This window comes from Erpetoichthys calabaricus, chromosome 6 (assembly GCF_900747795.2).
Source record: "Erpetoichthys calabaricus chromosome 6, fErpCal1.3, whole genome shotgun sequence".
NCBI classification, from domain to species: domain Eukaryota; kingdom Metazoa; phylum Chordata; class Cladistia; order Polypteriformes; family Polypteridae; genus Erpetoichthys; species Erpetoichthys calabaricus.
Window position 1 is genome coordinate 128,635,078 of NC_041399.2, and position 14,665 is coordinate 128,649,742.

Genomic DNA, 14,665 nt, shown 5'->3' on the forward strand with positions numbered 1-14,665 from the left:
TATATTAAATATATATATATACATATATATATACATATACATATATATATACATATACATATACATATATATATACATATACATATATATATATAAATATACATATATATATAAATATACATATTTTTTTTTTTTCCTCAGAATTCTACACACAACACCCCCATAATGACAACATGAAAAAAGTTTGAGATTTTTGAAATTTATTAAAAATTGAGAAAGCACATAAATATTCACAGCCTTTGCCATGAAGCTCAAAATTGAGCTCAGGTGCATCCTGTTTCCCCTGATCATCCTTGATGTTTCTGAAGCTTAACTGGAGTTCACCTGTGGTAAATTCAGTTAATTGGACATGATTTGGAAAGGCACACACCTGCCTATATAAGGTCCCACAGTTGACAGCTCATGTCAGAGCACAAACCAAGCATGAAGTCAAAGGAACTGTGTGTAGACCTCCGAGACAGGACTGTCTTGAGGCACAAATCTGTGGAAGGTTACAGAAAAATTTCTGCTGCTTTAAAGGTCCCAATGAGCACAGTGGCCTCCATCATCCGTAAGTGGAAGAAGTTCAAAACCACCAGGACTCTTCCGAGAGTTGGCCGGCAATCTAAACTAAGCGATCGGGGGAGAAGGGCCTTAGTCTGGGACATGACCAAGAACCTGATGGTCACTCTGTCAGAGCTCCAGAGGTCCTCTGTGGAGAGAGGAGAACCTTCCAGAAGGACAAAGATCTCTGCAGCAATCCACCAATCAGGCCTGTATGGTAGAGTGGCCAGACGGAAGCCAATCCTTAGTAAAAAGGCACATGGCAGCCCGTCTGGAGTTTGCCAAAAGGCACCTGAAGGACTCTCAGACCATGAGAAAGAAAATTCTCTGGTCTGATGAGACAAAGATTGAACTCTTTGGTTTGAATGCCAGGCGTCACGTTTGGAAGAAACCAGGCACCGCTCATCACCAGGCCAATACCATCCCTACAGTGAAGCATGGTGGTGGCAGAATCATGCTGTGGGGATGTTTTTCAGCTTCAGGGACTAGGAGGCTAGTCAGGATAAAGGGAAAGATGACTGCAGAAATGTACAGAGACATCCTGGATGAAAACCTGCTCCAGAGCGCTCTTGACTTCAGACTGGGGCGACGGTTCATCTTTCAGCAGGACAACGACCCTAACCACACAGCCAAGATATCAAAGGAGTGGCTTCAGGACACCTCAGAATGTCCTTGAGTGGCCCAGCCAGAGCCCAGACTTGAATCCGATTGAACATCTCTGGAGAGATCTTAAAATGGCTGTGCACCGATGCTTCCCATCCAACCTGATGGAGCTTGAGAGGTGCTGCAAAGAGGAATGGGCGAAACTGGCCAAGGATAGGTGTGCCAAGCTTGTGGCATCATATTCAAAAAGACTTGAGGCTGTAATTGCTGCCAAAGGTGCATCAACAAAGTATTGAGCAAAGGCTATGAATACTTATGTACATGTGATTTCTTAAGTTTTTTTTATTTTTAATAAATTTGCAAAAACCTCAAGTAAACTTTTTTCACGTTGTCATTATGTGGTGTTGTGTGTAGAATTCTGAGGGAAAAAAAATGAATTTACCGTATTTTTTGCACCATAAGACGCACCTGACCATTAGACGCACCTAGGTTTAGAGGAGGAAAACAAGAAAAAAAATATTCTGAACCAAATGGTGCACTAATATGTTTAATAAAATATAGCAGAATAATATTTCAACCATGTAAATTCAACAGCGGTATTAAGAAACATCATCACTGTCATTAACAAATAAGGAGAGACTTTAAGGTTCAAGCATTCTTCTAGTTTTATGGAAACCCCAAGAACTCCTCATCGCTAGTGTCAGAATTTATTAACCCTTTAACCGCCAACTCCCTAAATATTCCCCAAGCCAGGCGAAATCTGAACAATTTTCGTTTTTTTACTTTTTTACCTTTTTTTTACATTTTTTACATTTATTCAAGCAGTATTGACCACTAAATGTTGTGCAAGTTGCCAGTGTATACACGAAATCTATAAATGTAACCTGAATTCTCAGCTAAGCAAAACATCTTGATACCAAACCGTGCCCTTTTCAATGGTAGATACTGTCGAAACTGTAAGCGGCCCTTCCACGACAATAAACTTTCATCAACTGCAACTGATGGTCCTGGCATGTAGGGCAACTGAAATGCTTCAAATAAATGATCAATCAAAGGACGTAGCTTGAACAAGTGGTCGCGGTTTGGATCTTTCTTATCTGGCTCGTTTCTGTTGTCATTCAAATGAAAGAATTTCAGCAGCAAAGAGAATCGGTTACATGTCATGACAGCTGCAAAAATAGGTGTTGCATACATAGGATCTGTAGACCAGTACATCTCAATATCTGGTTTTCTGATTATTCCCATCAACATCAAAATCCCAATGAATTTTTTCATTTCGTTTTCATCAGTGTCAAACCAAGCACGAACACGGGAATGTGGAGGTAAATTGGGATTTTTCTCAATAAACTGTGCTGCATACAGATTTGTCTGATGAACAAAATGTCTGATCAAATCAGGTGACACAAACAGCTCATAAAACTGCTCAGCAGTGTAATTGTTTACATCAACAATAAAGCCACACGTTCCCTCAAACGAATGCAGAAAAGGTAGTTCACCACGGGCAGCAGCCCAGCTGAGATGCTGGGGATACACCCACTCAGCGCCGTCATCCGATGCGTCTTCATTCACAGTATCATGCAGCGCACGTTGCTGCTCATCACTGTCACTAAAATCTTCTTCAGAACTGCTACAAATCATGATCAGAACTGTCCAAAATCGCCTGCAAAGCCTCACTTGAAGTCAGTTTACGTTTCGCCATATTCACAGCTGTTACATGCGAATCACGTCACATGACCGGCCAAAACAACCACAGACTTGTCGAAATACAACGTAGTAATAATACCCACGCCAAACCGTCAGTTATACTACTTGCCAGGCATTCATATAACCACAGGCAAATGTGCCGGATAATTCCGGCAGTATGGCGTTAGCAATAAAACAACGGTGCCGGATATATCCGGCAGAGGGCGGTTAAGGGGTTAAGCTCTGTTGCTCACAATCACTTTGCAGCATCACGTACCTATCATCACGCGACATAACCTGTCCAAAGCCACCAGGGGACAAAGCACGTTTGGACCAATGCTCCCTGAAGTTATATCGCCAGTCTAGTCCCATCTATATTTGTAATGCCACAAAGCCCTTCATCTCGTGTTTTGTTGTGGGTTTCCAGTTTGAAAAATGAGAATGCGGTGCAAGCACAGCCCTCGATTCAAAAAATTGCTCTGCATACCTGTTTGTCTTGTCTGACAGTAGCTGAAAGGCAGCTTCAGGAAAGAACAGCCTGAAGTAGTCCAGCGGCTGGTAATCTATCGAGTCCAGAGTCCAACTCAGTGATAATGCGCTTAGCTCCCTCATGAGATGTAGACGCTATCTTGCCTTTGTTTATATTTGTTTAGATTTCGCAACTCACGCACACGCAAGGATTAGATGCCGAGTCAATGAGTCTAACATTCCTCCAAGCACAGAGGGAATGCCTGTAATGTAACAGTGAGTTTTGTCGCCCTCTAGCCCTGGATGTCGACTTTTGTCAGGTATTACACATCATGGTCTGTGATGCAATATTCGCACCATAAGACGCACAGACATTTCCAACCTTCTTTTGGGGAAAAAAAAGTGCGTCTTATGGTGCAAAAAATACGGTAATCCATTTTGGAAAAAGGCTGTAACATAAAATGTGGAAAAAGTGATGCGCTGTAAATACTTTCCGGATGCACTGTATATACACACACACACACACACACACACACATATATATATATATAAAAAATGTGTATATATGTGTATACAGTGGGGCAACAAAGTATTTAGTCAGCCACCTATTGTGCAAGTTCTCCCACTTAAAAAGATGAGAGAGGCCTGTAATTTTCATCATAGGTATACCTCAACTATGAGAGACAAAATGAGAAAAAAAAATCCAGAAATCACTGTCTGATTTTAAAGAATTTATTTGCAAATTATGGTGGAATATAAGTATTTGGTCACCTACAAACAAGCAAGATTTCTGGCTCTCACGGACCTGTAACTTCTTCTGTAAGAGGCTCCTCTGTCCTCCACTCGTTACCTGTATTAATGGCACCTGTTTGAACTCGTTATCAATATAAAAGACACCTGTCCACAACCTCAAACAGTCACACTCCAAACTCCACTATGGCCAAGACCAAACAGCTGTCAAAGGACACCAGAAAAAATGTAGACCTGCATCAGGCTGGGAAGACTGAATCTGCAATAGGTAAGCAGCTTGGTGTGAAGAAATCAACTGTGGGAGCAACTATTAGAAAATGGAAGACATACAAGACCACTGATAATCTCCCTCGATCTGGGGCTCCATGCAAGACCTCACCCCGTGGGGTCAAAATTATCACAAGAACGGTGAGCAAAAATCCCAGAACCACACAGGGGGACCTAGTTAATGACCTACAGAGAGCTGGGACCAAAGTAACAAAGGTTACCATCAGTAACACTACGCCGCCAGGGACTCAAATCCTGCAGTGCCAGACGTGTCCCACTGCCTAAGCCATTACATGTGCAGGCCCCTCTGAAGTTTGCTAGAGAGCATTTGAATGATCCAGAAGAGGATTGGGAAAATGTCATATGGTCAGAAGAAACCAAAATAGAACTTTTTGGTAAAAACTCTACTCGTCGTGTTTGGAGGAGAAAGAATGCTGAGTTGCATCCAAAGAACACCATACCTACTGTAAAGCATGGGGGTGGAAACATCATGCTTTGGGGCTGTTTTTCTGCAAAGAGACCAGGACGACTGATCTGTGTAAAGGAAAGAATGAATGGGGCCATGTATCGTCAGATTTTGAGTGAAAACCTCCTTCCATCAGCAAGGCCATTGAAGATGAAACGTGGCTGGGTCTTTCAGCATGACAATGATCCCAAACACACCGCTCGGGTAACGAAGGAGTGGCTTCGTAAGAAGCATTTCAAGGTCCTGGAGTGGCCTAACCAGTCTCCAGATCTCAACCCCATAGAAAATCTTTGGAGGGAGTTGAAAGTCTGTGTTGCCCAGCGACATCCCCAAAACATCACTGCTCTAGAGGAGATCTGCATGGAGGAATGGGCCAAAATAATCAGCAACAGTGTGTGAAAACCTTGTGAAGACTTACAGAAAACGTTTGACCTCTGTCATTGCCAACAAAGGATATATAATAAAGTATTGAGATGAACTTTTGTTATTGACCAAATACTTTTTTTCTACCATAATTTGCAAATAAATTCTTCAAAAATCAGACAATGTGATCTTCTGGATTTTTTTTTCTCCTTTTGTCTCTCATAGTTGAGGTATACCTATGATGAAAATTACAGGCCTCTCATCTTTTTTAAGTGGGAGAACTTGCACAACTGGTGGCTGACTAAATACTTTTTTGCCCCACTGTATATATATATATACACACACACACACACACATATATACATACACATACTGTGGCAGATGGCCGGCTGTTCATCCCGGCCAATACCCCCAGGCCGCTAGATGGAGCCCTCCCTGTAGCATGGGAGTACCCCGAAGACCAGCAGGGAATCATGGACAATGGAGTTTTTATTCCTGACCCTTCTGGACACCGTGGGGCCCACCAGAGGACGCTGCAGGGAGGCTCAAGGACTTATACGTGCCCTATAACCCAGAAGTACATCCTGATCACATGACCAGAAGGAACAACGTGCTTCCGGGATAAAGAAAAGGACTTTTAATCTGACCCAGAAGTGGTAACAAGTCATGGACTGCAGGGTTGGAACCACTTCTGGGTCAGGGACTATAAAAGACTGTGGGAAACGCAGACGAGTGAGCAGAGCTAGGAGGAAGGGTGGCTAAGTGTCTGGGAGAGGAGGATTGGTATTATTGAGAAGTATTGTATAATGTTTATGAGTAGTGTGGAGTGGAGGGTGCTTTGTGCACGTTGTTATTATAAAAATAAAAAGTCTTGGACTTTTACCTGGTGTTTGGCGTGGTACCTGAGGGTTCAAGGGAGCAATAGTGCCCCCTACTGTTACAATACACACATACATACATACATACATACATACAGTAATCCCTCCTCGAAAGGTGAAAATCCGCAAAGTAAAAACCATATGATCATATGGTTATTTTTATATATTTTAAGCCCTTATAAACTCTCTCACACTATTATGAGCATTTCCCGCACAATTATACAGCATAAACACCTTTGTATTCTCTTAGATATTAGGTAAGATTCATTGAAATTATGTACGTATATAAACACACTGTTTATATACAGTAAAACCTAAATATTATTTTAAAGATAGAGTGTCTCCGATATCACATATGTTACAGCCATTACAACAGACAGGCCACCAGCAACAAATACGTACAATGCAAGAAAAATTGTATACAGTAAAATGTGTGTACAGTGACACTAAACTATGTACATGTAATAAGTACTGTACGTAGAAAATTAAATTATGGTTACTCACCAACAATGACACGACGACTTGTCTGATAACGATGAGTTTAATTTTACTGCACAACAAAGGAGAGCGTTACAGCTCTTCTAAAGGAGCCTCTTCAGGCAATTGTGTAGCACCGCCGTTGTTCTTCTTCCGGCAGTCTTCAATCCAAATCCCTAAAGCAGATTCCATCCAGACTACCGCCTTATTACATCCACTTACAACTCGTTTTGCGCCTTGGTTAAAGGACACTGCGGCCGTAGATCTTATATGCTTTTCCTCCTTTTTAAATAAAAAGAATCGTGGACTCATTGATGCCGTAATGGCGTCCTACAGCGGTGTAGCTGTTCCCTGCCTTCAACATATCCAAAACTTTTACCTTTTCGGCAATCGTTAGCATCTTCCGTTTGCGCTTGGGCACGGCCCCTGAAGCAGTAGTAGGAGCAGATCGTTTTGGAGCCATAACAAAGGGCTTGACTATGCACAAAGATAAAGAAAAAAGAGCACAAATGTTAACTCTTTACACAGTGAAACACGTTGATGCTGAATGAGCGAAAAGAGACTTCCTGGTTAACGCAGCGGAATCGAATTCGGCGCTCCGTCACAGAGCCAATCAGCACACAGGAACTTAACTGCATGCTCTGATTGGGTAGCTTCTCAGCCATCCCCCAATAGCGTCCCTTGTATGAAATCAACTGGGCAAACCAAATGAGGAAGCATGTACCAGAAGTAAAAAGACCCATTGTCCGCAGAAACCCGTGAAGCAGCGAAAAATCTGCATTATATATTTAGATATGCTTACATATAAAATCCGCGATAGAGTGAAGCCGCGAAAGTCAAAGCGCGATACAGCGAGGGATTACTGTATAATCTGTGTGTTTATTGATACATTGTATTTCTTTTCTTAAAAATGGTGCGCTCCAATTACCTTCGTACTAGGGAATCCATTCCCATGCCAACTGCTGGAATTCCCGGCTGAATGGGAACGGCCAAGTTTGCATATATAGCGTGTAAAAATTGATCAAGAAATAACAGTTATAGTTGAAAATAATTAAGGTGGCACCATTGTTGCAGCTTGCACTTTATCAGACAACAGCTTTGAACAGCAACTTGAAACTGCAATGCGTCAGTCTGTTGCATCTGCATTATCTGTGCCAAGAAACTTGCCATCACAGAATGATGACAAGAAACTGGATGCATCAGTAAAAGCTGAAACGGCGGTGTTTCAGAGCAACGGCAAGCGCAGGCGTTGTTTAGAACAAGTGTATCAGTATCTGATGACTGTGCCGCCTACTTCAGTGGAGGCACAGCATGATTTCTCACCAGCTGGCGTACTCTGCACGAAGGTGCGCAACTAACTAGGTACATTACTTATATGACAGCATGAACTGCTTGTAGTTAAGGTTAGACTTTTATTGGTGTCAACATATTGCAGTAGTTTCATTAAAAATAAGTGTTGCTCACTCTAAAACCATTCACATGTGAGATGCCCGTGCACTGTGTCATTCCTGGGAGCCCGGGATTCCCGGGAATGAAATGCGGGATTCCTGAATTCCTGGGAATGGATTCCCTACTTCAAACAACTCTAATAACAAGAAATCCCTCCTACAGAGAGGGGTAAGGAAAATAAAGCCTTACCAAATACTGTATTCTAATTAAGTATTAGAAATGCCAAAAGCAAACTCATTAAGCAATATTTTCTTCTTGCCACAATATCCCCAAGAAAATCTTGTTTATAGCAATTTGTAAAGTAGGGAAAAAAACTTGCAGTGTTTTAACATTAAAGGATCCCAAAGGTGTAGAGTATGGTTCTCAACCTTCATGGCCTTGGGATGCAATCTTACATACTGACGTTTACGGATGACCAACATACAAAAATCAAAGAACTGGCCGGGGGGGGGTATTGGTTCTCCCCAGGTAAAACAAGTGTGATTACAAAGGGAATATTGCACATCTGTTAATTCCTTAGGCAGAATGTGGTCTCTATGTGGCAAGTGGGGCAGTATACCATGACCAAGTCAGTTAAAGCAGCTCCCCCACCAATTCAGTTGTGCTTGTGATCTAAAGACAGTCACTTGTAACCCATAAAAGGTGACCCACGACCCAGTGGATGGGAAACACTGGTTCAGAGAACACAGTCGATCCTGTGGGAAGGCATGATGGCACATATTTAGTAATACAGCTTGGGATATTACACCTAGTGAACTGACCAAGTGCCGCAACAGATCATGTACATCAGAGGGCCCAAAGACCAATACAGCATTTACTGTAGTTACTAATCGCAGCCAATTTTTGGTTTGATGCATAAATCTACTAGCCTGACAGACTAAAAGTTAAGACGGTAAAAACTGTATTATGGAGTCAGTCTAGAATTCAGACTATTTACTGACTACAAATTTAATTTTCATCTCATGAAAAATACGCTGCTCTTTTTTTGTTTAAGAACACTAGTGTAAAATTACAGTCCAACTCAAAGTTTTTTTTTTCTTATTTTAAACATTTCCAGCATTTAGATAATTCTTGTATACAAACCATGAATTACAACATTAAAATTGACACGGGAAAAAGAACAAATATCACTAGAGCAGACATCAACTTACCACGGTGCATAGAACTCTACTAGCACAGTGTCTTTATCTGTCATAAAGGTATCAAAATTTGAGTCCTTTAGAATCAAAACATCATTTTCCTCTTCTATTTCATCATTGTCGTCGTCGTCGTCATCATCATCATCATCTTCCAGAACCTCCTCTCCTTCTGTAGGGGAAAAACCAAAGCGTAATATTGATGTTAATTTCATAAAAGACAGTTATAGAGTATGCATCAACTGACTGAAGTTACCGTTTCTGTTAAAGTACAGCAAATCAGCTCTCTTATTACTAATGATTTATAGATTAAAAATGTGAGTCAAATATTTTACATGCACAACAGGAATATCAATCTCACTATAATCTTCACTGTTTGCAACTACTGCAGATCCTGATGAAAGAAAACTAATTATCAAAATTGACTGGACTTGCACAGTAAGCCCAGGCAATGTAAAGACCAACTGCCCACTAGCTTTAGGCTACAATATTAACTGTTGGGCTAGTAATTTTGACAGCTCTAGTAGTCTGATGAGCAATCAAATTTGCCCAATACATTCTAAAACATTTGACTATTACTGTAAGCCCTTTTTTGAAATTCTCATTAGATAGAGGTCTTGAAAGGTTAGCACAATGTAAACACTTGGGAAAATGTATAATTATCCCCACATGCACACGTTCACACACAGGACCAAGGGTAAGTGTATCATACAGCTCAGCTTGACTCTTAAATTTAATCTGACACAGCAGCTCTAAATTATCGTTACAATGTGTTAAAAGCAGTTGCAATAGCACTTACTGATATAATAGTGATTCATCTCAGCCACTGAATTAAACAGCAATTGCAACCACATTTTTCAGTTATCTACAATATAATTGACTAGGAAGAATAGTGTACTTGTCTATATATTTATTGCACATACACACAAACAATAACCTCAGCCTACTGAGGTGTACAGTGCTTTCTAAGATTTCTAATTGTGTTTTAACTTGCAGCAATCCAGCTGAAATTTATGGGGGAAAATACAAAAAATGGTATCACAACATCTGCAGTTTTAACAGTTTAAATTAAGATTAGAAATGGTTCCCCGGTTTATGGTGCTTTCACACAGATATTTTCACTAGTGAAAAATATCAATTTCAGTTAACGTATTTAATGCATTTAAATTAAAACAAAAATAAAGATACTATTCACACAACAAATTGTCAGCTAACACCTTCGGATTAACAAAGACAATGGAAATGTTATATTTTTTTGTGAAAATGTAAGTAAAAAAGTATTCATCGATATAAACAAAATTGTAAGCCATTTGCTTGGAAATCACACAAAAATGGCTGAACTGCTTTCATGAAAAATTGGCTACTGGTCGAACTTGCACCTTATACCCTATATTTCATCAGGGAAATGGACTGTAAGGGAAGAATAGAATGTGTCAAAGAGTACATCTTTTTGTCTCACTGCAAGTTGTGTTTAGACATGTTAGTTTCCAAGAAGACCATTTTCCCTGTATTTTTTTCTACATCCTTTATTGAGAATAAATATATAGGTCCAAAAGTGGCAAACAGTATTACAAGCATTTAAGTAGCAATGTCCCTTTTCTTTCACAGTACAAAAAGCTTTTAAATCTCTAAAACACCCTTTTTAATGAGCTCCATGGCTGTGAAATCACATATAAAGGAAAATTAGTCTGTTTCGCTCACCACTAATTATTCTGCGACCTTAAATAATATAAGCAAGTTTAGAAAGGGAATGGATATTATACTGCGGTGGGTTGGCACCCTGCCCAGGATTGTTTCCTGCCTTGTGCCCTGTGTTGGCTGGGATTGGCTCCAGCGGACCCCCGTGACCCTGTGTTCGGATTCAGCGGGTTGGAAAATGGATGGATGGATGGATATTATACATTTCCGGCAGTCTAAATCTTGTTCCACCTGTTAAGGAGTGGGGAGGTCTGCTCTGAATTCATTAAGTCATTTAAATGCAGTGTGTGCACATGAACTAAGTTTGAACTTAACTTTTTTAAGGGGGGATGATCGAGGACAAGGTTAAGAACTTTCACTGCCTTTCAATGCCAGACATTTATTCAAGTACAATGAGGCAGTTATTTTACACTTTAATGCCAATACAGCATTGTGATTTACAAGAATTATACAAATATTTGTGAAACCACATTAAACTTGGAAATAAAAGGTAGCAGCATTCATGTTTCCAACCTAGTAAGGCATTCAATCCGACATAAAAAGAACAAATTGTTGATTCACAAGAAAAGACAAAATTAAAGTTAAAAAGGTTGTGTAGATTACAGCTGGGACATTAGCATTTCAGCCAGCAATGACAAAAAAGTAAAAACTTCAAACACACATATCTGTATTCTTACCTTATTATACAAATATACACTGGGTAGCTTGGATAGTAAGATGTAAAGTACAACAAAAATTTATCAGTAGACATTCTGCTTCTGATTCACTATACATTTTGTTAAGTGTTGTTTCAATGTTAGTATAAAATTGTCTGAATAACTGATACACACATTTTAAGGATCACTTTTTATACAAAACACTGTTTTACAGAGATTTACAAATATTTAACTACAGTACAATAGCAAAGTAAATTTCTTTTTGATACCTACTGGTGGGGACTCACCCAACAACCTTTACTTTATAGTTACCTACAGGCTCAAGAGATTAAAAGTCATGGTTTTAACTTTACATTTCACCAGTTTCTTTCTTCACAAATACAGCTATGCTGATGAATTACATCCCTACCTCCAATTAAAATTATACAAATTCTACTATGTGGCCTGTCATTTTTCTTTGCCAATCACCTCACTGGACATTCAGTAGAAGGACAAGATTTTATACCACGATCAAGTTGATATTGCACTACTGGCACTATCTTAAGGGTACATACAAATAAGAACTTCATTGTACAATGTACACAGAACAGTAAACCTAACCATGTTAATATATTTGAAACCTCTTTCCTGGATTTTGTCATTTCTCAAGGATATACCTTCAAGCAGAAACAGCCAAGCATATAAACTAGCATGCGTGTGTGTTTTTCCTTGTAATAGTGGCCCACAAAGAATGCCCCTTTCCAAAAAAAAAATAAAATTATTAAAAGAAAGCAAAACACTTTACATAGAGCTCATCAATTTAAGATTACATGTTCACTATGAAATCACGAGGATGTGAAAAATATGAATTTATGCAGATCTGCAACTCTTGATAACCTAGTATAAAATTTTACTCCATTATAATTAATGCTGTTCCTATACGCACAATAGTTTCAACTTTGTTTTTGCGCTTTTTTTATGTCTTTGCCTCAAAGATGCAGTACACACTTCTAGCTCCTGTAGTCTTTATCATAAAAAAGTTAAAACAACAAATGGTTGCAAACAGTGTACGTTTTCAGTTGCAAAAAATGAAATCAGGCCATTTCCAGGCTCACTTAATACTAAAAATGGTATGATCTTAAGCCTGGTCAATACTTGCACATTTTCTCCCCATTAACTTTTTTCAAGGTTTCGTGTCACAACTCCAAGACTTGCAAAGTTAGCATAACCGGCCACTCTAAAGCGGACTGTTTGTATGAGGATCGTTGTTGCCATACGCCTCATCCTGGCTCTGGTTCCCACTGCCCTACAACTGGTTTAGGAAAGTAATACACGGATAATGAAAACAAAACAAACACAAGAACGATAATTTTACTTAACAAATAAACTATGTATTCTGCTCATATTTGCCCAGCAAACTAGCAAAACTACATTCTCTGTAACTGTACAGTCGACTCCGGTTTAGTTAATGAGAGTAAAGTTAAACTCTGGTACAATTTTTGACTTTTCTCGCGTGTTTCCTATTAAATAATAAAATCGACTCCTTTTTACTGTCTAGTAATTACAGCTAGGGGTACCAAAATACTAGCCCTGCTAAAATTATACACTTGCATTATTTTTTCGTTCACTATGACATCTCATATTTAATAAATTTTGAAATCTATGTCGAAAGCATGACTGTACAGATCTCGAATCACGATTTTACTGACACGCTCCTTGCAGCTTACATTACTTAAAATGTTATTCATTCTTCAATCTCGAATCTGTGGCAATGGTTTGTATTTACAGCAATTATTTAACTCAACCATTTTCAAACGAAAGATGCTATATGGTGAACATATCAAATAAGCAGAAGACGAGGCCGCAGAATTACACACATGTAGACGTTTAAAACAGCAAGTTGACTGTCGCTATCAGACGTCGGCTTGTAAAAAGCCGGCACTGTCATTCATGCATGCAAGCCGAAGCTAAAAAAAAAAAAAAAAAAAAAGAAGTGTTCTAAATTATGGGGCAAGCTGTGTGTCTTACCGCTGTCCTCACTCTTTGTCACAAAGACAAGGTGGGCCAAGAGCATCAACAGAAGGAGCGATTTTTTTCCGAGCATGTTGTCTCCAATTTGGTTAACTCGGCAGCTCTTGAGCAGGCTTGTAATTATATTATTTTTATGCGGTTGCTGTCCTGTGTAACCCACACACACTTCTCAAACTCTTTTATATCACATGGGATTTTCCTGTTTAGTTTCAAGGTGTTCACCTAAAATTGTGAGGTGCCGCTCTGCTATTCGCCGTTCACTAGCGACTCGAACCAATCGTTAAGTGCCACTCAATTGATACACTCGGACACGTCCTGCCGTGCGATTAGCTAATGCAATGTCATTCATTCAATATTTGCCAATGGGAAGCGTTTCTTGCAGTCGTGGAGGTGGGCGATTATTATCGTCCCAAATCCGGTTTATTCTCTCTTGAATTAACGTGCTGTCTTTGTTTTCGCATGATTTGCCCCAGTTTTTCAGTTTTAAATCGTTTCACGGTGTTTATGTATGTGAGGGCACTCCCAGCTTGGGTACATTCTCGCGAACCAGTTACTTTAGCACAGAACATAAAGGATTACGTCGACCTGGACAAATTTTGTCAGCTTTGAACTCCTCAAAGACAATTATTCGTCAGTTTCTAATTCAACTGTAACTATTGCAACTTCGTTGGAAGTCAGAATCTGTTTTAACAAAACCAATCAAGCACGGATTTCCCGGTCATCACAAAAAACACACACACTCTTGATACTGAGCTAAAACTGCTTGTTTCTTTAATGTGGGCGTTAAATGGAGTAGACAGACTCGGGGTGAACCTTTAGGACTCTTTAAGTAATGACCCCTTGTCCTTAAAACGGCGAGGGATCAGCGCTGTGCCACTTTGTACCACTTCTTCAAGGATAGGCATAGACACCAAAGTGTTAGAAGCAGGTTAGTTTGGCTCCGCCCATCAAGGGTGCCGTGCTTATGGTAACTGATAAACACCGTGTGTGTTCCACGGACCTCTGCTGACAACTCAAGGAATGTGGCAGAGTCCCAACGAATGTAAGCATGAAAACGAACAGGGTGTTTGACTTGCCTTACAATAGAAGTGATAATCCTATATTATATTTATTTCGGTGTACACTTCAATATAATGATAATAATAGTATGCTAAAGCACTCGTTGTGCTTTAATCACATAGGACTATTACATCCCTATATGTTATGGTATGTAGTTAA

General features: G+C 39.7%; 1 protein-coding gene across 3 annotated transcripts in view; it reads right to left on the reverse strand.

The window, feature by feature from the left end:
* pdia4 (protein disulfide isomerase family A, member 4) overlaps positions 1-13,694 on the reverse strand; it is an 89,096-nt gene extending 75,402 nt beyond the window's left edge. For 2 of the 3 annotated variants that reach the window (XM_051928894.1, XM_051928895.1), the window contains exons 1-2: positions 13,445-13,694; positions 9,099-9,255 (exon numbers count right to left, since the gene is read on the reverse strand). In XM_051928894.1, coding sequence (XP_051784854.1) covers positions 9,099-9,255; positions 13,445-13,520 — 233 coding nt within the window. In that variant the 5' untranslated portion in view covers positions 13,521-13,694. The remainder of the gene's footprint in view (positions 1-9,098; positions 9,256-13,444) is intronic. The other variant, XM_028803924.2, reaches the window with a different exon arrangement.
* Between the last annotated feature and the right edge of the window lie 971 nt (positions 13,695-14,665).